General features: G+C 52.8%; 10 protein-coding genes across 10 annotated transcripts; 5 read left to right on the top strand and 5 right to left on the bottom strand.

The window, feature by feature from the left end:
- Positions 1–392: 392 nt before the first annotated feature.
- Positions 393–2,155, bottom strand: Z520_09339 (uncharacterized protein; the record flags this gene model as incomplete). Its single annotated transcript, XM_016779833.1, has 2 exons — positions 393–1,111; positions 1,159–2,155. 2 exons carry the CDS (start codon positions 2,153–2,155, stop codon positions 393–395), a joined length of 1,716 nt encoding a protein of 571 aa, XP_016629152.1.
- Positions 2,156–3,076: 921 nt separating this feature from the next.
- Positions 3,077–3,925, top strand: Z520_09338 (uncharacterized protein; the record flags this gene model as incomplete). Its single annotated transcript, XM_016779832.1, has 1 exon — positions 3,077–3,925. One exon carries the CDS (start codon positions 3,077–3,079, stop codon positions 3,923–3,925), a length of 849 nt encoding a protein of 282 aa, XP_016629151.1.
- A 1,164-nt stretch (positions 3,926–5,089) lies between these two features.
- On the top strand, positions 5,090–9,270 carry Z520_09337 (uncharacterized protein; the record flags this gene model as incomplete). Its single annotated transcript, XM_016779831.1, has 2 exons — positions 5,090–8,974; positions 9,031–9,270. 2 exons carry the CDS (start codon positions 5,090–5,092, stop codon positions 9,268–9,270), a joined length of 4,125 nt encoding a protein of 1,374 aa, XP_016629150.1.
- A 217-nt stretch (positions 9,271–9,487) lies between these two features.
- Z520_09336 (uncharacterized protein) lies at positions 9,488–10,075 on the bottom strand (the record flags this gene model as incomplete). Its single annotated transcript, XM_016779830.1, has 1 exon — positions 9,488–10,075. The coding sequence occupies one exon, from the start codon at positions 10,073–10,075 to the stop codon at positions 9,488–9,490; it is 588 nt and encodes a 195-aa protein (XP_016629149.1).
- A 788-nt stretch (positions 10,076–10,863) lies between these two features.
- Z520_09335 (uncharacterized protein) lies at positions 10,864–13,716 on the top strand (the record flags this gene model as incomplete). The annotated part of the gene is made up of 1 exon (XM_016779829.1): positions 10,864–13,716. One exon carries the CDS (start codon positions 10,864–10,866, stop codon positions 13,714–13,716), a length of 2,853 nt encoding a protein of 950 aa, XP_016629148.1.
- A 548-nt stretch (positions 13,717–14,264) lies between these two features.
- Z520_09334 (uncharacterized protein) lies at positions 14,265–15,173 on the top strand (the record flags this gene model as incomplete). Its single annotated transcript, XM_016779828.1, has 1 exon — positions 14,265–15,173. One exon carries the CDS (start codon positions 14,265–14,267, stop codon positions 15,171–15,173), a length of 909 nt encoding a protein of 302 aa, XP_016629147.1.
- A 612-nt stretch (positions 15,174–15,785) lies between these two features.
- Positions 15,786–18,251, top strand: Z520_09333 (uncharacterized protein; the record flags this gene model as incomplete). Its single annotated transcript, XM_016779827.1, has 3 exons — positions 15,786–16,061; positions 16,299–16,506; positions 16,621–18,251. The coding sequence occupies 3 exons, from the start codon at positions 15,786–15,788 to the stop codon at positions 18,249–18,251; spliced, it is 2,115 nt and encodes a 704-aa protein (XP_016629146.1).
- Positions 18,252–19,258: 1,007 nt separating this feature from the next.
- Z520_09332 (uncharacterized protein) lies at positions 19,259–20,969 on the bottom strand (the record flags this gene model as incomplete). Its single annotated transcript, XM_016779826.1, has 2 exons — positions 19,259–20,422; positions 20,478–20,969. 2 exons carry the CDS (start codon positions 20,967–20,969, stop codon positions 19,259–19,261), a joined length of 1,656 nt encoding a protein of 551 aa, XP_016629145.1.
- A 1,469-nt stretch (positions 20,970–22,438) lies between these two features.
- On the bottom strand, positions 22,439–23,998 carry Z520_09331 (homoserine O-acetyltransferase; the record flags this gene model as incomplete). Its single annotated transcript, XM_016779825.1, has 2 exons — positions 22,439–23,522; positions 23,580–23,998. 2 exons carry the CDS (start codon positions 23,996–23,998, stop codon positions 22,439–22,441), a joined length of 1,503 nt encoding a protein of 500 aa, XP_016629144.1.
- A 797-nt stretch (positions 23,999–24,795) lies between these two features.
- Positions 24,796–26,664, bottom strand: Z520_09330 (uncharacterized protein; the record flags this gene model as incomplete). The annotated part of the gene is made up of 6 exons (XM_016779824.1): positions 24,796–25,024; positions 25,079–25,674; positions 25,731–25,806; positions 25,858–26,106; positions 26,191–26,322; positions 26,387–26,664. The coding sequence occupies 6 exons, from the start codon at positions 26,662–26,664 to the stop codon at positions 24,796–24,798; spliced, it is 1,560 nt and encodes a 519-aa protein (XP_016629143.1).
- Between the last annotated feature and the right edge of the window lie 112 nt (positions 26,665–26,776).

Here is a 26,776-nt window from a genome sequence, read left to right as displayed (position 1 = left end):
GCCGTATGGATGCAGGCGAGCTCGACAAATTTTCCAAACGAAGGGTGATTTGCACGGTGATGGTGCACGTTGGATGAAAGAAGAAAAAAAGCAGAGTAGGATGTTGTTGAGTTGAACTGTCCAGTGTAGAGCCTACCTTGAAGTCGCGAGGCACCTGCTAAGGGATGATCTTTCCTTGCAACCAGAAGGGATGACCGCCATCAGATTCACCGGCATGGCAGCGCAACAGCAGGGGCAGAAAGTACGACTCTCACTCCAAAGCTAACGAATCAATTGCGGTGTCTTCGTCTCTCTTCAATGCGTGACCCACAGATTGCAAAGCATAGCAGCAACACAGATCGAAAGAACTCGCAACCATTAATTTATTTTTGACTCCATCTAATCCGGACGGCTCATTGAAAAGATCCTGGTATCTCATTAGGGTTCCCCTTTGACTCCTCAGTGGGCGTCACTGGTACGGAATGGAATGCAGAGTCAGTGGCTTCATGCGTGGAAGTTGGCGTCAGAACGTGGCCGCCCTCATGTTTTTCTTCGGCGTTGCCATTCAAGTCAATCTTGTCAAAGCCATCGACGGGCGTCTGTGTTTCTGAGGTAGGTGATGCTACCCGACCAGGATTCCGCGGTGGTAATGCTGGAGGAACACGCTTAGGAACTTCGACCATTCTCGCACGGGCCATGACTGGTACAGCTGTCGAGACCTCGACATCAGAATCCACGTCAGAAAAGGATTCTCTTCGCTCGTGTCGCTCTTCACCAATGTCATCCACGAGTTGGCTGTGTTTTCTCGAATGTTCAAGTCCCCTTAGAGAGTCTCTGTGAGGACTATTTCCGGCACTTTTCGCTTCGTCCTCATCGGTCTGGGTACCCCGATCGACACTAGCTAGGCTGTGAGTGCTTTCTCTCCACGTCCGGCTCCGAATTGAGCCATCGACGCTTCTGCGTGAGAAATGGGAATAGATTGGACTGGTGGGCGACGGCTTGAACTCAAAAGCATCAGCACTTGGCCTTTGGTGGGTTCCAGCCTCTCGGATATTCAATCCTTCAGCTTCCAAGGCTTTCACTCCATATGGATCTGGATCATCTTCGGCCGGGATGCCAAAGGTACCTCCTCCTGTAAGCAGTCAGTAATCCGGTCGCAACGCACTCGCCTGCTCTCACCTGGTGGAATGATCTCCATATCACTCGGAGCTGGTGCATCGGGCAGCAAACTCTCGTCTACTTCGTCACCTTGAGCCGCCTTTAAGGTGTCTAGAAGCACCTGGTACTGCTCGACTGGCGGATAGCGCACCTTGCCGACAAGGATATCTGTAACGCTAACCGGTTCTCCGTAGAATTTTGCATTTTCGTCAGTCCGCTCAATGACGAGGTTCCCTTCCAAGGCGACTCCGGCATAAAGACCGCGACTCTTCACGTATGACCAAATAGGAGCCTGGCGTTTTATCACCTCGCTGTCGAGAGCACCGCCGATTCCTACGGGGCCGGCTGCAACTCCGACCTCGGTTCCCAAGGTAGTCCTCCATTTTGTGAAAGCTCCCAGGGCTTCGTATGTATTGATGACCAGGACTGTATCATAGATGTCGACCCCTGCGAGAAAACCAAACGACAGATTTTGAGTCTGAATGCCACTAGGAGGGCTCCATTCTCTCGTCTCTGGGTGCCTTCCGACAATAACGCCAGCACCGCCAGAGCCACCAAATAGCCAGCCGGTTCGCATGGTTGTGAATATAGCCAAGCCGACGGCATTTTTGATGACACTGGCTGGAATCTTTTTTATTACCCGCTGTTTGCCCTGCGGGACACCCACGGCTGTCGCATTCCGGTCTTCCACCTTTTTAGCCTCCTTCTCTTCTATCTGCTCATAGAATCCGTCTTTGCAGAAGCCACGCAGAATACGAGCAGCCTTTTCTGATTCCTTGTCCAATGTGGTAGGCCAGAATGCTTCGGAGCCGATCTTATTCGACAAGCGATTGACAGGGGCTCCCAGCTTGTCAACAACTGCGTAGGCTTTGTTGAAGCCTGGTTTGAGGGCTTTCTCGTAGGCTGTACTGGAATATCCTTTGGTCTTTTCCCATAACGTCGAATTGCCAGATGATGTCTTGGTCGAAGTTTTGGTGGTCGCAGTGTCCAAAGCTAGACTGTCCGCCGGTTGCGCCATGGCACCCGGTCAGAATCTGCGATGTGACTGGACTGGGGACGCAGCCGCTTGGTGGTTAGGCTAGTGGTGCACACAATGTGATCTCACGGTGAGCTGGTTACTTGCAGAACAAGTCTAAGTGACTGCGAACGAAGAAATTAGATGGTTCAGTCGCGCGTAGCCGATCTCGAACTCTCGACGACGGCTTGGGCAGTTCAATCAGCCAGTAATCCGGTAGCAGCCGGAGTTCACGATTGAACGTTGCGATTCGGGCAGAGGCACCAACGGCATTAGGGACTTAGACGTCATTGGCTTCAGGCGCGCAGTGGCGGTAGAGAGATATCTTAGTCAGGACGCCTCCTCTGGATGGGCGGTGGTAAGGCAGCTCGGCAAGGTGTATTAGCACCTGGAACTGCCTGGTAAAGCCCTTGGGGTTGTCAGTGGGGGATCCGAGGGCAGAAGTGAGGGACAAACAAGGCCGGCGGTCTGACGATATCACAGCCCTAACAGAGCCTGCAAAGAGCTGCAATTTCCTTGTCAGACTGGAATCATTTTGCTTCCCGCGACAAGCTCTGAGGCGGAACGACATTCCTATCAGTGCAGAGCCGACTCGACTTGACCTCTCCTCTCAGTCACTACCAGCCCTCATATATCGCATAAGCACAAAACCTGACGCTTCAAGCATTCTGTCCTCATACCAGAAGAATTATACGGAGCAGTAGAGAGCGAGGAAAAGGACAGAGACTTCTGCGCCTCGGCTTGTCAGATAATCAGAAAACTGATTTCCGACTGGGTGCCGACTAATCACATGTGAACGCGGTCGACAAAGATATATTTCGAGTCGGTGTTCAATCGGCCGTCTACCTCTGGGAAACACCAGCGAACTTGTCAAACTCCTCCGAAAACGACCATCTGTCTCCTATTCACAGCCGACAATTCAAGATGCCACCGATCCCACCTCTTTTCGTGCTCCCAATCCCGCCGACCTTGGCTGCTGCTGGCTCAAGCGCTCAAGGCGAGCAAGGGACCTTCATATGCACCCAGGCTGCTCCTCAGGTCTATCTCCTGTCGTTCTCCTGTCCGCCTGATAATCGCCTTGTTCCGGCTTTCAACCAAACATTCCTGCTGGCGCTTGACATAATTGAGCACCGTCTCCCTCGAGGAGTGGTCATCACCACTTCATCCATCACCAAATTCTATTCCAATGGCCTGGACTTCGAGAACGCTATCAAAGATCCGACCTTCTTCCCAAACAGTCTTTACCCTTTGTGGCGGCGCCTGGCCACTTACCCGATGCCTACAGTAGCATTGTTAAATGGCCATGCCTTTGCAGGCGGCCTTATGACGGCCATGATGCACGACTACCGCATCATGAATCCTCACAAGGGATTCTTATGCCTCAACGAGCTGGATTTCGGCGCAGCTCTTCAACCGGCCATGGCGACCGTATTTCGGGTGAAGTTGAATATGACGACTTTCAGGAATATGGTCCTAGAGAGCAGGAGATATCCAGCCCTTGAGGCCTTGAAAGAGGGTATCATTGATGGCGTTGGGGGAGTCGATGAGACGCTCGCCTTTATTTCGGAGATGAAACTGACTCAGAAGGCTCAAGGAAAGTCTTATGGTCAGATCAAGGAGGAACTATATCGGGAGATAGTCAAAGACCTGGACGAGGCCGCTGACACCCGTGCGAAGCTTGCCGCGAGAGACCTGGACCGCAGTCGTCGGACACTGGAATCGAAGAGGAGGGTCGACGAGTATCAGGCTGTGGTACAGAGGGCAAAGCTCTGATCATGGGCAGGCATCAAGGGTAAGGCTTTTTTTGGTCTGAAGTGCCCGTGTAACAGGAATAGGAGTTGGTACACACCGATATTGGAGATGTCCCTGCTTGCAGGTTGCAGTAATCACCAGTGGGCTAGTTGGATTGATTTGACGCAAGGACTCGTATCCGTATCCGTGGTTATCGGGCTCTTTTCAAGTAGATATGCACTCCTCAAAGGTCGATATGGTTTCAGGAGACCAGCAGCCCTGGGCTGGTGATCAGGAGCCCAGTATCATTGTGAGAACCACCCATTACGTGACTGTGCACTTCGCATACTTTGGTACGATGGACAGGATCTAATAATACGAAGGTTGACATGTTTGCCGATTGGGGACACTCCGTATTATGGCCAAATAGAAGGGCTTGCACAAATGGGCCTTTATGAAGCGTTATGCAAGTCTCGAGAGTCGAGATGCCGAGCGGGAACTCATTAACCCTGACTGGTAAAAAATGCGGAATACGAGCCTTAAAAGCTCAGGGTGGCAACCGACTCGCCGACTCCCCCATCTTTTTCGTTAAGGAGAACCTCCAACTACGACCGCTCTGGGTGCCGTCTAGGGGTGACTGCCTCCTAGATGGCGCCCGTGGCGTAATCTTCGCAGGCATGAAGCATCGCTAGACGATCGCCAATTCGCACGCGAGAAAGGCCCCGATCCACAATCGCGGACACCCATCACCACAATCACCCCGTTCTTGTGATTCCTCCCCCGCCTGGCCAATTGGCCTCAGGCCGATACGCATTATTTTGGTTACCCGAGTCCGCCCTCCAAAATGTCCGGCTCACACTTCATGGATCCCCTTCTGATTGTTTTCGGGCCCGAGATTCTTTCCTGTTGCCTGTCTGCCCTGTACATATTATCGTCATTAACATATCGTCTGTTGTGTCTCTAACACGTCCCCTCCTTAGTCTATTGCACATAAGAACGAAAAGAATTGCAGCGGTCTACAGCCCGACCCTTTTGAATTCCGCGCTCAAACCCTCCACTTTGCTACCTACTCGTATTCACGTATTCTCACGGCCGCGAACTACCTAGTTGCATATCCTTCTTATTGTTCGGTTTCCCTCCTTCACCATGCTCTGCTAGCTGTTACGCGAAAAGTACTATCCTACGGTGGTGTGAGGAGGCCTCAATATGAATCCTGGTGGTCAGGGCGAATTGCCCGGTGGCGCAGCTGCCATTGAAGAAAACATTGAGGAGAAGGAAAGATCACAACTGGGCATTGTCACAGACCAGCAAACGGACACTGTGCCACTCTCTGAGAAGAGCCCTGCCTCCCCAGTCAGTCCTTCTACGCCCATCTCTGGCAACTTTAAGTCTCCCCCTACTGCTGTCTCGCCTAAGACGCCTACGTCGCAGTCCTCCGACTCGGATACTCGTCCCGACCTTACAAAGTTCGACTCGAAGATTGTTCAGGTTCGAGATGTACCAGAGGGCGATGCGGCGTTGGCCCACTTACCAGAGCATGAGAGGGCGGTCCTGAAAAAGCAGTTGGATGTCCCAGACGTGAAAGTCTCCTACTGGACGCTATACCGGTACGCGACCAAGTGGGACAAGGTCTTCATTGTCATAGCATGCCTCTGTGCAATCGGCGCCGGTGCCGTCATGCCTCTGATGACAGTCGTCTTTGGAAATCTCAGTGGTACATTCCAGGGTCTGGTGCTGGGGAATCTCTCATCAAGTTTCAACTCCATCCTCACACGATATGTTCTCTACTTTATTTACCTGGCTATTGGAGAGTTCTGTCTGGTATATATTTCAACCGTTCTCTTCATCTACACTGGCGAGCACATTACTTCCAAAGTCCGAGAGCAATATCTTAGGGCAATTTTGCGACAGAACATCGGATTTTTCGACAAATTGGGGGCTGGAGAGGTCACAACGCGTATCACTGCCGATACAAACCTTATCCAGGAGGCCATCAGTGAGAAGGTCGGGTTAACCCTCACGGGTGTCGCCACATTCTTCTCGGCATTCGTTATCGGTTTCGTCAAGTTCTGGAAACTCACATTGATTTGCACCTCCACCGTATTTGCTATTATCCTAGTCATGGGCTCCGGAGGCAAAAAGATGGCTGGATGGAACAAACAGGCATTAAGTTCATACGCAACGGGAGGCTCGGTGGCGGAAGAAGTCCTGGCCTCGATAAGAAACGCAGTCGCCTTCGGTACCCAGGATAAGCTCGCGAAGCAGTACAACGTCCACCTCCTGGAGGCTCGACGGTGGGGAATACGAAGCAAGAGCGCTCTGGCCTGCATGATAGGAGGCATGTTGTGTCTCCTTTTCTTGAATTACGGCCTCGCATTTTGGATGGGTTCGCGATTTCTGGTCGATGGCGAGACCACTCTTGCTCATATCTTGACCATTATCTTTGCCGTCATGATCGGTGCGTTCTCTTTCGGCAATGTTGGGCCTCATATGCAACATTTTGCTGCTGGTGTTGGTGCAGCCTCGAAGATCTACTCGACTATCGACCGAGTGTCCTCAATAGATCCCCTCTCTGATGATGGCAAAAGACTGGATCAGGTTGAGGGAACTCTCGAATTGCGAAATGTCAAGCATATCTACCCTTCACGAGCCGAAGTTGTGGTCATGGAAGACGTCAGTCTGGTCATACCCGCAGGCAAGACAACCGCGCTTGTCGGAGCTTCTGGGTCGGGTAAGTCGACTATTGTCGGCTTGGTAGAGCGGTTCTACGATCCAGTGGGCGGTGTGGTCCTCCTTGACGGCCACGACATCAGCACACTCAACGTTCATTGGCTTCGACAGCAAATTGCCCTCGTCCAACAAGAGCCGATTCTCTTTAGCCAGACCATCAAAGAAAATATCAGAAATGGTCTCGTCGGTTCCAAGTATGAGAACGAGTCAGAAGAACAGCAAATGCAACGTATAGTTGATGCCGCAAAACAAGCAAACGCACACGACTTCATTTCTTCACTTCCTGAAGGCTATGAAACGCACGTCGGCGAGCGCGGATTTCTACTGTCTGGCGGTCAAAAGCAACGTGTCGCCATCGCCAGAGCCATCGTCAGCGACCCCAAGATCTTACTACTGGACGAGGCTACAAGTGCCTTGGACACAAAAAGTGAAGTTTCGGTGCAACACGCGCTAGACGCTGCAGCGAAAGGCAGAACTACTATTATAATTGCTCATCGGTTGTCAACCATCAAAACTGCTGACAACATTGTGGTCATGCAAGAAGGTCGGATTGTGGAGCAAGGCACCCATGACGAGCTACTGGAACGAAAACAGGCTTACTTCAACTTGGTCTCTGCTCAGCGCATCGGCAGTAAGGAGGACGAGACGTCTGAGCAGGAGACCGGGGCCAGTGAAGCAGAACTTACCAAGATGCAGTCCACCAAATCTAGTAGTGCCGGCATGGTAGATCCTGACGACGAGAAGCTTGCATTGGGCCGGACGAGAAGTGGGAAATCCGTGTCCTCTAACGTCCTCGCAGAGAAGAAGGCGGAGAAGGAAGCTCATTATTCTCTCTGGACTCTCATAATGTTCATTGCACGCTTCAACAAGAAAGAATGGTGGATTATGTGTATCGGGTTCGTCTTCACGGCTATTGCAGGAGCCGCCCAGCCGGTTCAAGGAGTTTTTTTCGCCAAATGTATCGTGGCACTGTCCCAGCCGTTGACTCTCCGACATCGGATTCGACACGAAGTCGACTTCTGGTCGTTGATGTATCTGATGCTAGCATTCGTGGATCTGATCGCGATGTGCATACAAGGCATCGCCTTCGCCTACTGCAGTGAGAGCTTGATTCAGCGCGCACGAGACGGTGCATTCAGAAGATTCTTGAGGCAAGACATTGCCTTTTTCGACGAGGACGAAAACTCCACAGGCGCCCTTACGTCTTTCTTGTCGACGGAGACAACCCATCTTGCGTCTATCTCTGGGGCGACACTGGGGACCCTCATAAGCTGTTCATCCACTTTGGTTGTTGCGATTGTGGTGGCGCTCGCGATCGGCTGGAAGTTAGCACTTGTATGCATGTGCGCTTTGCCCGTCATCCTCGGGACGGGATTCCTCAGATTCTGGGTCCTCGCCAAGTTCAGCGCTGCAAACCGGAAACATTACGAAAAGTCTGCCGGATATGCTTGCGAACACACCAATGCCATCCGAACAGTTTCATCTTTGACGACCGAGCGAGAGATCTATAACGAGTACAAGCGCCAGCTTCGAGCTCAGCTACGCGACTCTCTCAAATCGAACCTGAAGCACGCCTCCCTGTACGCCGCATCGCAGTCCGCCATGTTTTTGGCATTTGCACTCGGCTTCTGGTACGGAGGCAAACTTTTGGTCCGAGGCGAGTACACTTTGTTTCAATTCTTCATTGTCTTTTCAGAAATCATCTTCGGTGCACAATCAGCAGGCACCGTTTTCTCGTTTGCTGGGGACATGTCCAAGGCGAAAAATTCAGCTGCTGAATTGAAGAAGCTCTACGATCGTCAGCCTTCCATTGACCCGTGGTCAGAAGACGGCGCACCAATCACTGAAGTTGATGGAACCATTGAATTCCGAGATGTGCATTTCCGATATCCCACGCGACCAGAGGTTCCCGTACTGCGAGGCCTCAACTTGACCGTCAAACCTGGACAGTATATTGCTCTTGTTGGCGCGTCCGGATGTGGCAAATCGACAACTATCGCACTGTTGGAGCGTTTCTATGACCCGCTCGCAGGCGGCATTTATGTCGACGGCAAAGAAATTTCAAGCCTCAACCTTAATGACTACCGCTCCCATCTTGCTCTGGTATCCCAAGAGCCAACACTATACCAAGGCACCATAAAGGACAACGTCCTCCTCGGAGTTGACAGAGGAGAAATAAGCGATGAGCAGATCATCCGAGCCTGCAAGGACGCGAATATTTATGAATTTATCATGTCTTTACCGGATGGCTTCGCCACTGACGTCGGCAGCAAAGCAGCCTTGCTCTCTGGCGGCCAGAAACAGCGCATTGCTATTGCTCGTGCCTTGCTCCGGGACCCTAAGATTTTGCTATTGGACGAGGTTAGTAACTAAGAGTTTTCCTATCACAAAGCTATCTATACTGACGGTCATCACAGGCCACAAGCGCTCTTGACAGTTCCAGTGAGAAGGTCGTGCAAGCAGCTCTGGACTTTGCTGCTAAGGGCAGGACCACCATAGCGGTGGCACACAGATTGAGCACGATTCAGAAGGCGGATATCATTTACGTATTCGACAAAGGTGTCATCGCAGAAAAAGGCACCCACCATGAACTGATGGCTTTGAGGGGAAAGTATAGAGAGTTGGTGAGTCTACAGAGTCTAGAAAAGCAGCGGTGATTCAAGACAGCTGTTTAAATTTCATTCATGTTGGTGTTGTTGGGATAGCTTTTGAACAGCAGGGTTGGGTAGCATGTGCATAGACACCTCACTCCTGTCCTATGGATGTTGTTATTACTAGACCTACATAGCTCAACCATGGAATGCGAGAGCGAAGCAGACAGAATATATGAGGTGTCCCCTGGGCGTCCAGGAGACAGGTTCCTCCTCGACCGATTCAGTCATCCTCGTCTATTCCCCGTTCGTCCATCACGTCCTTGAGCCTCCGGCCTTCCTTCTCCGCAATCAGGCTTAACATCCCCATGGCAATGTTCTTGATTTCGTTGTACGACTTCAAAAGCGAAATGTGGCTGTTGATGATGGAGTGAGCATGAGCGAGGGCCGCTTTATCGTCTTCGCTGAGCGTTGACGAAGAAACAAAAGAGTCTCGCTTCTTCTGAGCAGTTTCTGGAGCCGCACCTTGTCGGGAAGAGAATTGAGTTGATTCTTGGTTATCCTCGTTCGAGGTTGATGCCCGAAAGGACTTTAGTTGGGTGATTTCTCGGAGCTTCGTGGATAGAACAGCCTCTGTAGTGGAGATGCTGGATTTCAAATTCTCGATGGAGGCCAGGAGCTTGGCTTGCTTTGCGTGGGAAGAAGGTCTGTCGCTTTGATCTGGTTGTAATGGTATAGTCGGTACAGTGGAGCTGGATTGCATCACTTCTTCGTCTTCTTCTGGAAGCTGAGCGCGTTGAGTCCGGCAATGGACTGTTTCAGGAAGTTGTTGACCCGTTGATTGGTTTACTGAAGACGTATTGCCTTCCATGTCCGGCAGTATCTAGAGTCCTGTCGTGGAAAGACAGGAAGATCTTAGGACTATAGACTCAATTGTCGTGTGGTTGTCGCATTGAGAACTCGCAGTCTCACTGTGCTCGGAAACTAAATCAAAGACTTTGGTCCTCTTTGATGTGCATCAACTTGATAATATTCCATTGATGGACCCAGGCAATCATAAGGGTCTTCTTAAACAAGAGAAGAGATCGACTTTGTGATGGGAGCTAGATTGCTCCTTGCTCTCACAACTAAGGCGTGGTCGAAATGAGGGGCATCAGCCTCGCGGCGTAAAACACAGAGACTGACCTATGACCAGATCCCGCCGAGGTGAAAGACATAGAGGGAGCTCAACCTCTTGGCATGTTAGTCACAGGATGCGCAGCAGCAGTGGCAGAGACCCTGTAGCTATATTGAGTGGACGGTGATCTCTAGCTACCTGGTACTGGAATGCTCGCCTTCAGCGCAGCCTCGTTAATTCCTGTTCAACGCCGGGAGTATGTCAGACACGTCCAATTCATCAGACTGGGGGCTGGAGTGGCACGAGTGGGGCCGGATCGCCCCCAGCCATAAGCTTAATCCATCTGTCAGACAGAAATGATTTCTCACTCAACTTTGCTCCCACCCACGAACTGCGTTCACCTAGAGAAATCCTATGCGGTTCCTTCTTTTGACAAATTATATCCTCCGGTCGGTCGAGGACGCGCCGGCTTTGATGGAGACTCTCAGACTCTTTTTATACCCTTGATTAGAAGGCAATCTCGTCACGGACAACGCGCCGTCATGTTCACCATCACTCCTTTGCTCGGGGCGCAGAGCACGTCTCGAGCCTCGCAGTCAATCCTTGAGTTGGATGGCGGCATCAAAATCTTGGTGGATGTGGGATGGGATGAACGTTTCGACACTCGCCAGCTCGCCGAGATCGAAAAACATGCCTCTACTTTATCATTCATCCTCCTCACGCATGCCACGACTTCTCATATTGGCGCCTATGCGCACTGCTGCAAACACATCCCCGTCTTTACCCAGATCCCCGTCTACGCCACACCACCCGTCATTGCCTTTGGCCGCACCCTCCTCCAAGACCTCTACTCCTCCTCTCCTCTGGCAGCCACGTTCATCCCAGGCTCAGGCTCCCCTGAAGATGCAACTAGCGTTGACGACAAAACCCGCTCACATATCCTACGGCAGGCTCCGACATTTGAAGAGATTAATAAATATTTCACTTTGATCACGCCCCTCAAGTACTCACAACCTCACCAACCTACACCTTCCCCGTTTTCCGCGCCGATCGAGGGTCTCACGTTGACGGCCTATAATTCTGGTCACACACTGGGTGGCACAATATGGCACATACAACACGGGATGGAGTCAATAGTGTACGCTGTGGATTGGAATCAAGCCCGAGAGAATGTTATTGCAGGAGCAGCCTGGTTTGGGGGCGTTGGGGGTGCCGAAGTCATCGAACAATTGCGCAAGCCTACTGCCCTCGTCTGCAGCAGCATTGGCGCAACAAGAGCCGCGCTGTCTGGTGGTCGGAAGGCTCGTGATGAGGCTCTATTGACGCATATCAAGATCTGTGTTGCTAAGGGTGGTACAGTTCTCATCCCCACCGATTCAAGCGCGAGAGTTTTGGAATTGGCTTGGATCCTTGAAAAGGCGTGGTCCGATCCCTCAAATGCAACCTCTTTGAAAACTGCCAAAGTGTACCTGGCCAGTAGATCCGGCAATGCTACGCTTCGGCATGCCAGAAGCCTGCTTGAATGGATGGACGACAGCATTGTACGAGAATTTGAGGCCGAGGACGAGAAACAAGCGCCGGCGCAGACGCACAGGAGAGGTGGTGGCAGGCATGCAGATGGCACAGACGAACCTTCGCGCCCCTTTGAATTCAAAAACATCAAGATCGTGGAGCGGAGGAGCCAAATGGAAAAGCTCTTGAAGGCGGAAGGGGCTCGAGTCGTCCTTGCGAGTGATGTGACAATGGATTGGGGCTTTTCGCGCTCACTGTTGGAGCATGTGGTCCAGAGACCCGAGAATCTGGTGGTTTTGACCGAACGACTAAACATGCGTCCTGGGTCACAAAGCCCGAGTCAGATATTCTGGACTTGGTATGAAGACCGTCAGGATGGCGTTGCTCTCGAGAAAGGCCTCCCGACGGGCGAATGGCTGGAGCAGGTCCAAAGTGGAGGTAGAACGCTCAAGCTACGAAATTCAGAAAAAGCACCGTTGAACACGCAAGAAAATCAAAGATATCAACAATATATGGCGACTCAAAGACAGATTCAAGATTCTCTTACTTCAGCCAACGAGCGAGATAATGCTGGTGCGGACGATAATATCGATGATGAATCGAGCTCAACATCCTCGGATGAGTCAGATGACGAACAACAGGGTCGTGTTCTGAATGTTTCGGCCGCTCTAGGCCACGGAGCACGGAATAAGCTGGCACTGAGCGATGCGGATCTAGGAGTCAATATCCTCGTCCGCAAGAAAGGCGTGTATGATTACGATGTGCGGAACAAGAAGGGACGAAACGGTATCTTCCCATATACGCATTCACGAAGGCGCGGTGACGAGTTTGGAGACTTTATCAAACCTGAAGATTTCTTGAGAGAGGAGGAGAAAGAAGACCAAGACGCGGCAAATGACACCAAAGCTGGAGGTCAGCTCGGACAGAAGCGTAAGTGGGGCGAGGCAAACGATACCAGGCATACACAGCACAAGAGATCTCGAGGAGCACCCGTGCAAGCAACATCTGGCGAGTCCGCAGTTGATTCGGACGCAGAGGATTCCGATGAAGACGACCAAGTTGAGCGGGAAGGCTTCCAAGGCCCAGCAAAGGTGGTGTATTCGACCTCGGAAATCACGGTCAATGCCAGGCTGGCCTTTGTCGATTTTGCTGGATTACACGATCAGCGCAGTCTGCAAATGCTGATACCTTTGATTGGACCCAAGAAGTTGATCCTTGTTGGTGGAAATACTTCAGACACTGTCGCTCTGGCCACTGATTGCAAGGAGCTTCTTGGGATGAGAGTAGTGGGAGCTGGAGACGAAGCGTCCACGGAAATCTTTACTCCTACAGAAGGCCAAACCGTTGATGCAAGTGTCGACACAAACGCGTGGGTTGTCAAGCTCAGTCGTAACTTGGCAAAGACGCTCCACTGGCAGAACGTGAAGAATATGGGAGTGGTGACTATCCAGGGTCAGCTCAAGGGCGAGCCCTCAGGAGACAATCTGCAGGAAGATCCTCAGACCAAGAAGCAGAAATTTGACACCGAAGTGTCTCTTGCGGCGGACTTCGCGCCACCGCCTCCTGTCGAACCGGTTCTCGATGTCCTGCCCGCGAGCGTGGCCGCATCAACAAGATCCGTCTCCCATGCCATCCACGTCGGCGACCTGCGTCTGGCTGACCTGCGAAGGTTAATAGCACTGGATGGTCATGTTGCTGAATTCCGAGGTGAGGGCACACTGCTAGTCGACGGCATGATAGCCGTACGCAAGCTCGGCACAGGAAGGATCATATTAGAAGGTGTTCCGGTCAATGGAACTGCCATGACTCGGAACAAGATGGATGATTTCACGCGTGTGAAGCAGAAAATCTATGACGGACTCGCAGTTGTCGCGGCTAGTTGAGGGCGATCCGGGTGAAGACTCGGCAAAGGTCAACCTTTGTTTGCCGTTCTTCCCAGTCATTGTCTTGCTTATTTGTCACAGCATGATATCTCTGCGGCCGTCATTTACTGTTGCAAACAACAGGAAAGTCCTGGTCTTCGTGTTTTGTCTCGACGGGGGCGCTGCGTCTCTTCCAGCGGCTTAGATTGCAGAGCTCGCAGTCGGCATCCACCCCTCTCGATCGAGATAGGCATGCGATAGATATATGTGGTCCAGTCATAATAGATGGCCTCTTTCACTGCGTGGCAATACCGCCACCACTTGACTGCATTGCTTTGTCTCCACGGCACAGCCATGACACGAAACCGGTCAGGCCGTTTGCAATACCACAGTCAGAGCGTGTTGTTGATGCAGAATTGATGACAGAGGTTCATGGCAACTTGTTTATATATGTTCTGCTTGTCCCTCGTTCCTCGATTGCAATTTTCCAAACGGTATCTGGCACTGGCCCCAGCCTGTTGACTCGGTTTCTTGCTTAAAAGCTAACATCGTTGACGGCGGCCGCAAGAATGGCGTGTGTACCGCCTCCTTACTACCCAATTGCAATGCCTGTCCCAGCTCAAGGACCTGGCCTGATTGGCAAGACTGTCTATCATTACATGACCCGTGATGGAGGGCCACCGAACAAGGGCGCACCTCCAAGCGGACCACCATCATCTGCTGCTCCTCCGCCGTATTCTTTGATGCCCCCATGTCAAGGAGCGTTTTGTCCTCCTCCTCCGAGTCAACCTGGTCCATTCATCATTCCGCCAGGAAATGGATTCCCTGGAGCGGTGTGCGTGCCTAATGGGCCACCAGCGCCTCCTCCCTCTGCGCCGACATGGTATTCAGCACCACCACCACCGCCACCGCCTCCTCCGCCAGCGTCAGGATTCCCTCCTGCTCCTCCACCTCCTCCACCTCCACCACCAAGTGTCGCAGGAGCAGTCGCCCATGCCGCGTCTCAAGCGCCAGAACCACCAGTCAGTGGAAACCGAGTCAAAGACCGACTTCTCGTAGTCAAAGACAGTGGAGGCCATGGGCACGTCGCGTCCAAACACGTGGCGACATTCCATCTTTTTACCTACAACGTCATTGACAAGTATACGGTGAATGCCCACAACCAATTCTACATTCCACCGCATGCGTGCGAGCCGTTTCGTGTAATGACGGCAGCCTATTCCATGCCACTGGAGGAACTGATTGAACAGCTTGATTGCATCAAGATTGCAGGGTCAGCGTATCCACGCTATGCGATCGGACTTGCAGAGGCGTTTGATATTGGGAATGGATGGTTTCAAGTCGGCAGCAAGTTCCATCTGGACGAAGAGAAGTCGAAGCAGACCATCAAGGAGGCCTGGAGCAACAACATTGGCGAGGGGGGCGAATCACGGCCCAAGTATCTCATCCGGCTGCCGGGCAAGCGACCTGGGATGTGAGGACAATGCTCGCTATTGATCAAACACGCTGCAAACCGTTGTCATGGACCAAACCATCAACACGCGGACAGGACTGGTGCGGATTGGGCAATATCAACATGGACGGACATTTGCGGCATTGATACGAGACGCCCACTGGCTGTTCGGATGGTCTTGCCTTGTGCAGTTAAGGGACTTTGCTGTTGCACATATGAAGTCGAATGGAGAGCGCAATCCGGAAGGATTGGTCCTTGCGACCGAGCTCTCTTGCCTGTTTAGGGTCAAACGAGTCCTGCAAAGACCCATCGAGTGGCAAGCACAGCTGATGTATTGTGCTGTGGACCTCAGTCTCGAGCGAGCAGGGGAGCGTTGAGATCCCAGCTGGTTGGTGAGCGGGCTATTCTTCTCGGCTAAGCAAAGCAGGGCCATGATGGGCACCCAATGGGCCCTCCTCACATCTCACATCTCACAGGGTTCAACGGGTGGACCATTCAGATAAGGGCCTTGGGACTAATGAGGCCCATCATTTGCATTGGATATACTGAGTACATATCAATCATTTCTTCCTCTACTTTCTTTTCATTTCCCATCAACAGTTCCGTGTCTTTTTCATCCCTCCAGGTTGTTTCCAACATGGCAGCCGTCCCCCAAGACTTCTCTTCCCAGCCGTCGGCGGCCACTTATCCCGTCGCCCATCCACTATGCCCGCTCACGGCGGCGGAGATATCCACCACAGCCGAGCTGCTGAGATCGGTGTGGCCTTCCTCGATCGACCTGCGCTTCAAGGTCATCACGCTGGATGAACCCGCCAAGAAGTCCATGATCCCATATCTCGAAGCCGAGCACTCTGGGTCCCCGCTGCCTGAGATTCCACGAAAGGCCTTTGTGTCTTACTACATCCGAAACACGGTGAGTACCTAAACCCACCCAGCATAGTCACGTGTACGGGAGGATACCAGCAAGGCTCCGGAAGAGGTTGTGGTTATCTCTTTGCCTTTCGTGGGCGTGCGTTGTGGTTGAAAAATGGAGCTCAAAGTTTGGTCCTTTTCCTCCTTGTACACGGGAATTTTGGGGTGTATCTTCCATCGTCCCACATCATGCTTCCGAGCATAAGCTGACGAACCCGTCTTCTCGGGAGGGGAATAGGACCGCTTCCACGAAGCAGTAGTCAACCTTTCCGCCCGGACTGTGGAGAGCAATGTCCGGCTGGGTCCCAATCAGCATGGCAACGGCGACTACGACGAGATTCTGCAGGTGGAGAAGAACGCTTTGGAAGATGAACGCGTCAAGGAAGCCATCAAGAAGTTGAAGCTGCCCGAGGGGACGGTCGTGTGTGCAGACCCCTGGATCTACGGTAAGCCCCCAGGTTATCCCCCTTGTTATGCATGCTCTGGACCTGAGGTGGTAAAGGTGGAGAGATGATCGGGTTCACCATGAATATCCAATGCTCATGTCGTATGGTGGATAGGCTCTGACGGCATCAACGACGACGACCGCATGTACCAGGTCTTCCTGTATATGCGGGACCCGAGCAACCCTTCGGAGCTCGACAGCAACCACTACGCCTTCCCGCTCCCAATCTCGCCCGTGCTGGACTGCAATGAATATAAGGTCATCCGCATCGACTATCTTCCCACTGGGGCAGACAACACAATCCACGAACCCAGGCCGTATCAAGCCAAGCCGGCGAACGAGTATGTCAGCGAGTACCAGACGCTGCGCACGGATATGAAGCCTCTGCGAGTGATCCAGCCTGAGGGAGCGAGTTTCACGCTCACTCCCGTGGGCGAGACAGGCCATGTGCTGGCGTGGCAGAAATGGACCTTCCGCGTCGGCTACAACCAGCGTGAAGGCATGGTTCTGTACGACGTCCGCTACGACTCGCGGCCTTTGTTCTACCGTCTCAGCCTGAGCGACATGAACATCCCCTATGCGGATCCGCGACACCCTTTCCACAAGAAGTCGGCGTATGATCTGGGCGACGCCGGTGCCGGCGCCATGGCCAACAACCTGCAGCTCGGGTGTGACTGCCTGGGGCACATCCAATATCTCTCATCAGTCATCGCGGACGACAAGGGCACACCGACCCCGCTGGAGAACTGCGTGTGCGTCCACGAGCAAGACGCGGGCATTGGGTGGAAACACACCAACTACCGCACGGGTCGCGCCGCCGTGGTTCGTCAGCGAGAACTGGTCCTGCAGAGCATCATCACGGTCAGCAACTACGAATACATCCTGGCCTTCATGTTCAACCAGGCGGGCGAACTCATCTACGAAGTCCGCGCCACGGGCATCTTGTCCACCCAACCGATCGACCACGAGTTGGACAAAGTGGGCGTCCCCTTTGGCACCGTGGTCCACCCGGGCGTGCTGGCCGTGCATCACCAGCACATCTTCTCGCTGAGGGTGGACCCCATGATTGAAGGCCACAACAACCGACTCGTGTATGACGAGGCGCACGCGCTGCCTCTCTCCAAGGACTGGAACCCTCACGGGGTGGCATACGAGGTCGCGGAAACGGTGGTCGAACAAGCGCAGGGCTTGGACCTGAACCCGGAGGCGAACCGCGTGTTCAAGATCCAGAACACGAGCGTGCGCAACCCCGTCAACGGGAAACCCGTGGCGTACAAGATCCACGCACCGCCCTTCCAGAAGATGCTGTCTCTCCCGTCGTCCTACAACTGGAAGCGCGCCGAGTTCGCCGACCACAACATCTACGTGACCACACACCAGGACCGCGAACTGTACTCGGGCGGCTGGTACACAAACCAGTCCCGGGGCGGCACGGGCGTGCGCAGCTGGGCCTCCCGCAAGGACAACGTCGTCGACACCGACATCGTCGTGTGGATCCAGTTCGGCATCAACCACGTGCCCCGAATCGAGGATTTCCCCGTCATGCCCTGCGAGATCCTCAAGGTGTCGTTGAAACCTGTCAACTTCTTTGACAAGAACCCGGCCCTCGACGTGCCCCCCAGCGAACAGCACTTTAACCGCTCCACCTTGGTCAGCGAGATGCATCACCAGCCCACCACCGAGGCTGTGGTTGGCAAGGATGGCGAGTGCTGTGCCCCAGCGGCTGACAGTAAGAGCAAGTTGTAAAGATAAAAAGGAGGAAATATATGAAATGATCAGAACATATTTACCAAAAGAAAGAAAAAACCCCTTCCTTTTTTTGTGGGCTTCAAGCTGCAAAACTCTTCCTTTTGCTCACGTTTGCAGTCCTTCAGAGTGAATGGGAGATGTATCTGCTGAACTACCGGACGGGAATTTATGCCCGTGACGGACGATGATGATGTCGTTGTTCTCGACCAGGAAGAGGGGTATGGAGAGAACCAAGTGCGGATGCGGAACGGAGGCGCATTTGTCCATCAGCCTCGTATATGACTGCACGGCGACGACGACGCCGCCGACGCCGCCGACGAAGTGACATGGACATTCCAGCACGGGGGGGGGGGGGCCCAACTCTTGTCTTGTCTTGGTGGAGTTGAGGGCACGAGGGCAGACTATTCTATCTATCTATCTACATGTATCGGGGATTCACACTCTATGATCTACATAGAGTAGCCTAGCCGTACGCAGCAACCAGCATTATCATTCACCCTCCGCTCTTCTCTTTTAGGCACCTCTGTTCTTCTCCCGAATCTCATTCCGCGTGGGTGTGCGGCCATAGTATGGTCTGGATATGAACGGGCAAAGAAGAAATCCCAACGTAGGTGTGTGTGTTATATACCACATCATGGGCGGTAATTTTCGAGGGATATATAATGAATCAATAAATCAATCAAGACGGGGGATCGGGGGACCGGGGGACCAGGGGACGGGGGCGGGCCACACAAGGCACAAGGCACAAAGGAGCCAACGACCGACGCTCATTCTGATCAAACAATCAACAATTGAATCACTTCCAATACCATTCATTACCCCCCAGGTCGGCAACGACGTTCAGTTCGTTCAAAAGAGGAGATCAGGAATAAAAAATCCATGACGGAGCTGAAAACTCATCAGGTTCGTTTCATTGCATTTAATCCATGTTGCATATTTGCATATTTGCACATGCCCAAGGCTCCAAACCATACAAATCGCATATTGCATAACTGATCTTGTCATTAGAAGAATTCCCCGTTCCCTACCCCGTCTGGACCATCAGGTTTCCTCGTGTTTGGATCCGGACTCCTCGGAGGCGTCATGTATAATCTCCTGCTGTCTTGACCACCTCCCAAATGTGAACTCGGTTCTTCTCCTGTCCGCGATACAGGATACGGTACCGGCACCACGCCGCTCTCCTGATCCCCGGTTGACCCTTGATAAGGCGCATAGGGCTGCTGCGCTGGTGGATGACCGGGAGGAGGGTCGTACCGCCCGTTGTATTTATCATCATAGCTCGAGGCAAGTCCAATATCGCTCACATTGTTCGAGTCGTAAAAGTCATGACCCCCATCACTGCCAGCTCCAACAATCCGTGCTTGTGATGTTGCCATACCTGCGCTGTTGGCAAGCAGATTGGCGTTTTCTTCATCGCCGGCGTAATGAGGCGGTTTGGTCGCAGCCCCCGTGTAAGCGCTTGGGGTGTTCAGGGTGCTCAGTTTTTGGCCATGGGCGCCAAAATCACTTCCTTCGGTATCTTTCCTTGACAAATCATAACTAGCAGGGTCATCGTTGTGTCGATTCTTGCGTCCCTTAAACAGCCATCTCGCCGACCGACCCGTAGCTCTGAGCATGTCCATGCCATTGAAAGCATCAAAAATGGCCCTTTCACCCACAAAGCCTCCTTTGTATGAAGCCCGTGACGACCCCTCCCCGGCGACAGTCTCCGACATTTGTTCCTTGGAACCAATCACATATGGTTTCCAGCTAAAAGACCAGATGTGGAAAATGGAAAAGAAGGCCATCTCGATGCACAAAAGCAGCGCAGGGATGCCGACTTTGATATCGGGAGTTTGAATATGCTTCGTAGCCTTGATGAATCCAGCGCTGGTGAGGACAGAGATGACAATGGTCTGCCAGAAACTCAGGAATATGACCAATTTGATGGCAGTGATTTTCAGAAGGGGCTTATGCTGTCGAATGTCGTCCTTGATCTGAATGTAGAACTGGATCAAGCAGAACATGGCGGCAGTGATGGAGATGGTTTCAAAGACCATGACCCAGATGTGGGAGAAGGCGGGACTCAGCGATTCGAGGCAATACAAGTTGACGGCTTGCGTGATGACTGATACAATCGTGAAGAAGACGCGGATGAAACAGTACTGGAAAATCGCGACCCAAACCACCTTTTGACGCAAGTCAGTTTCTTATAGCAACACGAGAGGCAGAAACGGCACCTACATTGAACCATGTCAATCCGCTTTTCGGATTCCTCAACCAACCCTTGTCAGGACCCCCCGTACACTTTTGAAAGTACTTCATCGGCCAGACCCATTTCTTCGGGGTGATTGTTCGAAAGTAGATCTTTTGCTGGTGCAGGTCGGGAGCGAGGTATGCGCATAACAGGGAGAAAAAGGAGGCAATGGCGAAGGCTTCGTAGCAGTCTCTGATGACTTCAAAGTAGACGCTGTGCCGGTAGTAGTAGAAGGAGAGGAGGGAGACGGCGGCGTAGATGGGGATCATGAAAAGGATACGAATGATGTGCTTCTGTTCCCATGGTTTCAGGTAGTGCGTGGCGTGCATGACGATCAAGAAGAAGGAAACGATCAGGGCGATGATGGTGAAGATTGCGGCGACCCAGAGACCGATGGTATGAAAAGTATGGCCGTCCCATATAGGCGTCTCGGTGATCGATAAATCCTCATCGGTCGAATTGCACTGTGGCCAGCCCATCGTGGTTATTTCTTCGTGTGTGTGTGTATCGTGTGTCAAAGACTGAGTCGCATTCGCATCGCTGTTCGGCGCAGCTGAATAGGAGGGAGTGTACTCGGTAGTTTAGTGAGAGTGAGCCGACCTGCGAGAAGTGACAGGGTAGAGGCGCCTGCGTCGCAAAACGAGTGAGCGAGTGAATTCGGTCAATGTGAGGCCCTTCTTTCAGATCGAGGCAGAGGCAGAGGCGGGGAAATACGAGAATAGAGAGTGAAAGGAGGATTGTCGTTTTGCCTGGAATGGTTTCAAAGGGTTTCAAAGGACTACAAAGAGATGGAACTCTAAGGTGGACATTGAACAAAGTTTGGACGCAGCTCGGGAGGTTTTTGGACGTACCGGGATGGGTGCATTGGGTGGCCTGCTGCGCCGCAAATGCTGACAAGGAAGATGCAGGTCACTACTAGCAGTTAATTCGGCGGGGGGTTTGGCAAGAGCCTGATGGAGCCTGACCGCCCTGGGGGCCTCCGAGAAGGACGTGGAAGGTCACCTAAAGAGCCACCCCAGGGGCCCAGGCAAAGAGCCAAGTGGCTAGCGGCTCTGGCGCAAGCCCCAAAGTGGGAACGAGGCAACAAGCTGAAACGGATCTGCCTTGCATTATAATTATTCCCGTACTTGGCCTCACTGGCCGCACTGGCCGCACCGGATTTTGGCGCATCCATCCCTGTGGCTGGCTGGCCGATCTCGTCCTTCTGGTATATTCAAAAAGGTTGTTCACGGCTCGTGCTGAGTGGCTGGCTTAGGGAAATGGCCCTCGCGCCTTGACAGGAAGAAGCAGGATAGACACCACCTACAGAGTACCTACGTACCACTAAGGCCTCCTGCACCCGGATACCAAGGCTCCCACGCTCCTCCAAGCACCCCAAGGTTCGCCTGTAAGCTCGCACAGGCCCTTTATGCCAATTGTCACCTGCCTTCCTAAGTACTCGTGTCCAGCTCGCCGGCTAGCCATGTACCAGTACGACTTGCAGGTCCGATCTTCCTATCTCATCCATGGCCCCTACGGGTGTCTATATTTAATCTCCCCCAGAGCACGCGACCAACTAGTCCCAACGTGTTCCCTCTCTCGAGACATCCAATTGGTGGTACCTACCCAGGTAGTGATGTTGATTATGACGACGACGGTGCTGACAGCCCATTGTCCTCCCCCATAAGACATAGTCGTAGTCCGAATGAAGCGAAATGAAAAGTTGATCCTTCAGGACCATATCAATTGAACACAATTTTCCGTTGCATTTTCTATCTTCCTAGCCATCGTGCCCATGTCATATCCTAGGGGTATATTGTGAATGCAGTCATTCTGACTGACGACAATGATACATAATATATACAACCATAACCACAGCCCTGCCTCTGCGTGCCATCTCACCTTGGGGATCTGGCCAGAGTTGAACTGGTCCGGAATCCCTTTTGAGCCGCACCATGGTCTGACCGACTTACCAAGCAGTCAAGTCGCCGACCTCAGCCTCGCCAAACGTACTCGACTTGGTCATCTGACCCACCCCATCTTTGACCTCTCCGTCTGGACCGCCGATGCCCGGTTTATTCATAATGTCCGGCAGCACCTCTCTGAAGAAGCTCAACAGGTAGCTATTCACTTGCTCAAATTGCAACAAAAATGCATCGTGGCCCTCGGGACTGTCGATCTTCCCAAGTCGTCCGTTGGGGATGCAGTCAGCCAGCTCTTCTTGTTCCGCGATGGTGAACAGGCCGTCCGACTCAATCCCCAGTACTAATGCTGGTTGTTCGATTTGCGCGAGAGCTTCTTTGACGGTGGCTGCCCGGTCCCGCGAAACATCGTGTGTATCCAGCTTGCGAGTGATGGCGATGTAGCAATTTGCATCGAACCGGGTCACAAATTTGGTGCCTTGGTACCGCAGGTACGACTGTGCCGAGAAGTAATGATGTGTCGGTTTGGACGTTGTCTTCTCGACAACGGGCACAGGTATGACAAACTCGGTGGCCCCATTAAACTGAGGGTCTTTGAATGTCGCCGGCCGCTCCTCGCGGTCAGGTGAGTGTCGCTCTGAGGGTGGCTCGGACAGGGTGCCGTTGCGGGACGCAGGGCGAGAATCGCGGGATCCTTTGGCCCGCTTGTGCCCATCGTTGTGGATGCTCCAGTGCTCGTTCTGAACACCGTTGGTCCTCTGTCCTTGATTGATCGAGGGTTTCTTCGACAGGTCTGGGGTATTGCGACCAAAGCGAGCCTCAAACGAATCTCGACTTCGGTATGTGAGCAGAGCCGACATGCGGGCTGCACCCAAGCCCGCGGTAGGAGGGTCCTCAAACGAGTAGTACCCATCTTCATATTTGGGGTCCGAGTAGATCGCCTGCCGTTGAGCTTCTCCCCAGCTGATGCCCCAGGCGCTGTGAGTCGCCGACGTCGCTATGGGTGCAATGCTCCGCACGTAGTCCTTCCCAAAGTACGCATACTCCAGACTTAGCATGCCTCCCATAGACCCACCGACCACGCACGCGATCTGTCGAACGCCGAGATGATCGAGGACAATCTTATGTATCCTGTCATAAATCGTCAGTCTTCTAACTCAATTGCCTCACTCCGCTCTTTTCACTCACCGCACGTCATCTCTTATCGTGGTCAAAGGAAACTCTGGCCCGTATCTGCCTTGTGCCGGGTCGCCATTTTTGTTCGTCACTGGACTGGCACTACCATAGGGACTCCCCAGGCTGTTCAGGCAGACAACGAAGAATCTCGTCACGTCGAATGCTTGGCCCGGTCCTCCTAGTAAAGGTCCCCACCAGTCGGCCACATCCGCACTGCCGCTGAGGGCATGGCATATCACCAGGGCATTATCCCCGGCTTCTGAGAGTTGCCCACGGACGGTATATGCGACAGGGACGTTTTGGAGAACGACGCCGGATTCGAGTGTGAAAGAAGGAACAATGACGATATCTTGCTCGGTGACGAGTTTGGCGAAAGGGTTTTCAGGTTGTCCTTTGGCACTCTCTACGGGATTTAGTAGCCGGTCAATCATGATTTTGTGGGAGGGGGATCAGAGGCCCAGCAGCGGGAGGTCGGAAAGAAGAAGAGGAGGTATGGGGATACTGACGGAGTCGTGGAGAGGCTGTATGAGCCTCTCCATTGGTATCTGTATCCTTGGAGTCCATGGTGATCATCCAAACCCGCCTTGACTTGGAGAGGGCGAACTCGTGCTAAGGCAAGGTGTGATACGAAGAATGGCTGGCCTTTTCTGAACGGTGTCGCGAAGGAATCAACGAGCTGATGTGAGATCCATTGACTCAAGCGCTCTTGTCTTCGGCTCTCTCGTGTATATCTACCTAGGTAGGTAGTGGATCGAGGGCCAGCAGCAGCTGTAGTGAGTCAAAATGAAAAGCAGTCGAGGAAGAATTGACCGAAAAGTGGACACGGAGGGACAGTGTCCTATGTGCCTGGCAAAGTCCATGATTTTTTCGTTCGGCAGTGGGTTTGGGGATGCAGGGCGCGGAGGCCAGCGCAGGCAAAATGCCACCACCACCTGGAGGGGTCGGTGGCACCATCTCGCACCAATGGCGATGGACAACCCAGAGCCTCGGCAAACCCGACAAACTTAGGGCAGCTTTTCCGAAATGAGCCCCCAACACAGGTAAAGAAGTCCAAGGGAGTCCCAGGCGCAAGGCTGTGGGGGGGGGAACAACGGCGGGAAAACATTTTGGAACAACTGACAACCAGCTCGCCAGTCATATCCAGATCCAAATACGATGTAATATTCCCCAAATCTACCTGTTTATGCCGCTGCTTAAGCATCCAAGGTATATATCCCTGCAAATGCTTTCAGAGTTTTAGCTGGAATCTTGGATGGGTCCTGATCCTCTCGCCGTACTTCAAGAACACCCAGATCATCGGCGACATGCCCAAAGAGATGAATGCAAGTAAGCTGTTTCCCCATCCGAGCCCCAATGCATTGTACATTTGTCGCCCGGCCAGGGGGAGAAATGCACCCCCAAGGCTGCGGAGAACTGTATTGGCCGCCATCGCGCTCGCAGCGTAGAAAGTGTACGCACTGGGGTGAGGTCAGTCACTCTGTTCAGCTCGGGTGGAAAGGGACAATGCATACTCAACCAGATAAATGGACATTGACATAAATGTTCCGACCATCCCAAGGCCCAACAAAACCGTCCCCAGGATCGGCACTATCCAATGCACGTGGTACTGCGCACTCCAGCCATACAAGAAAAGACCAACAGGCACGGCGATCGCACCCGGCCAAAGCAATGGCAAGCGGTACTCGGGCTTCATCTCACCGTTCTTAGCCAGCTTTTTCAGCAACTTGTCGGAATACGCCCCGAACATCAACAGTCCAAGAAATTGACCCAATCCGATGCCCAAAAACACAAGGCCAACATTACTCGAACTGATGCCGTATTCATCATGGAAGATGAACGTCATGGTGGTGAACAACAGATAAAGATACCCATACACCACCGCAATGTATAGAGAAAGACCGAATATGATTGGTGACAGAAACAGCATTTTGGTTGGACGGACCACACTCAGGAAGAACAACTGTGACGGAGCCCTGGAAGATTGAAGCACCGATCGGAGCTTGTCGTTCCCTGTTTCTTTTCGGAGCCGTTTGACTTTTCTCTCGAGAAGAATGGGCGGGTATGTTTCTCTTTGGACGATGAGCGCCACGGCGAACATGGCTGCCGTCTGTGTCTGGTCAGCCCTGCAACGATATTGACAATGAGATGGGGATGGACGCATACACAAATAGCGAGAAGGTAAAAGTCCCATTGCCACCCAGCCGCTTCAGAGAGATATGACCCTACCACAGGACCCAAGCTTTTACTGGTCAGCAACCCCCCTAAGCGTCGTGCGCAGGAACATACACACCTTGGTCCGAAGAGGATTGGGAAAGTCCAAATACTCATGACCTTTCCGCGCTGGTCCTGTCGGAAAGTATCTGCGATGGAACCAGATCCGACAGTCAAGGGACAAGAACCCGCCAAACCCGCAAAGAATCGAAACACAATCATCGCGGACAAGTTTGGCGACTTGCCGCAGGCGAAAGTGAACACCATGAAGAGGAATGTGTTGACATGGTAGACCGGCAGTCGCCCGTACAACTCACTCATCGGAGCTCTGTCGGTGGATTAGCCGAAGCCGTTTGCTAACCAGGTCATCGACCCCCGTAATGGCCTGGTCTATCAATGAACAAGCACTCACATAACAAGTGGGCCGAAAGCATACCCGAGCACGTAGACAGATACCGAGAATGATGCCAGAGCATCGCTGTTGGAGTGGAAGTCTTGCATCACCTGAGGTACAGCCGGTGCAAACATAGACGAGCCAAAAGGCCTGAACAAGCGTCAGTATCAAGGATGCAAGGCCTTTCGAGCATTTGCTTTTCTTGGTCACCGACGTCAAAAGCGTAATAAAGGACAGCAGACCAATATTGGTCCATTTTTTCAGCGCAGGCCAATTCATTGGGTTTTCCGGGTCGTTGGGCCCATCCCAGCCGACAACGTCTGGGTCAGCCGTCGCTTCGACTGTGATAGTTTTGACATCCTTCTCCTCGAGCACTTCCAGCGCCTTTTCAACGTCTCCTTGGTCGCCTGGACACTTATTGCGGCTCCCCACAGAGCTGGACACGCTTGGGGTAATACGCTCAATGTCTGTGGGTTTCTCGTCGAGCGCCATCGTGCTGTCCACTTTCCTGGGCTTGGCTCCCTCACGACGCGTGTTGCCTAGCAAGGCTGGCTTGTTCAAGGTATGGCACCCATCGTGCTGGAGAGGAGCTAGCGAGATGAAA

This window comes from Fonsecaea multimorphosa, assembly GCF_000836435.1.
Source record: "Fonsecaea multimorphosa CBS 102226 unplaced genomic scaffold supercont1.23, whole genome shotgun sequence".
Classification (NCBI taxonomy): domain Eukaryota; kingdom Fungi; phylum Ascomycota; class Eurotiomycetes; order Chaetothyriales; family Herpotrichiellaceae; genus Fonsecaea; species Fonsecaea multimorphosa.
This window is presented reverse-complemented; position numbering and strand designations above follow the sequence as displayed.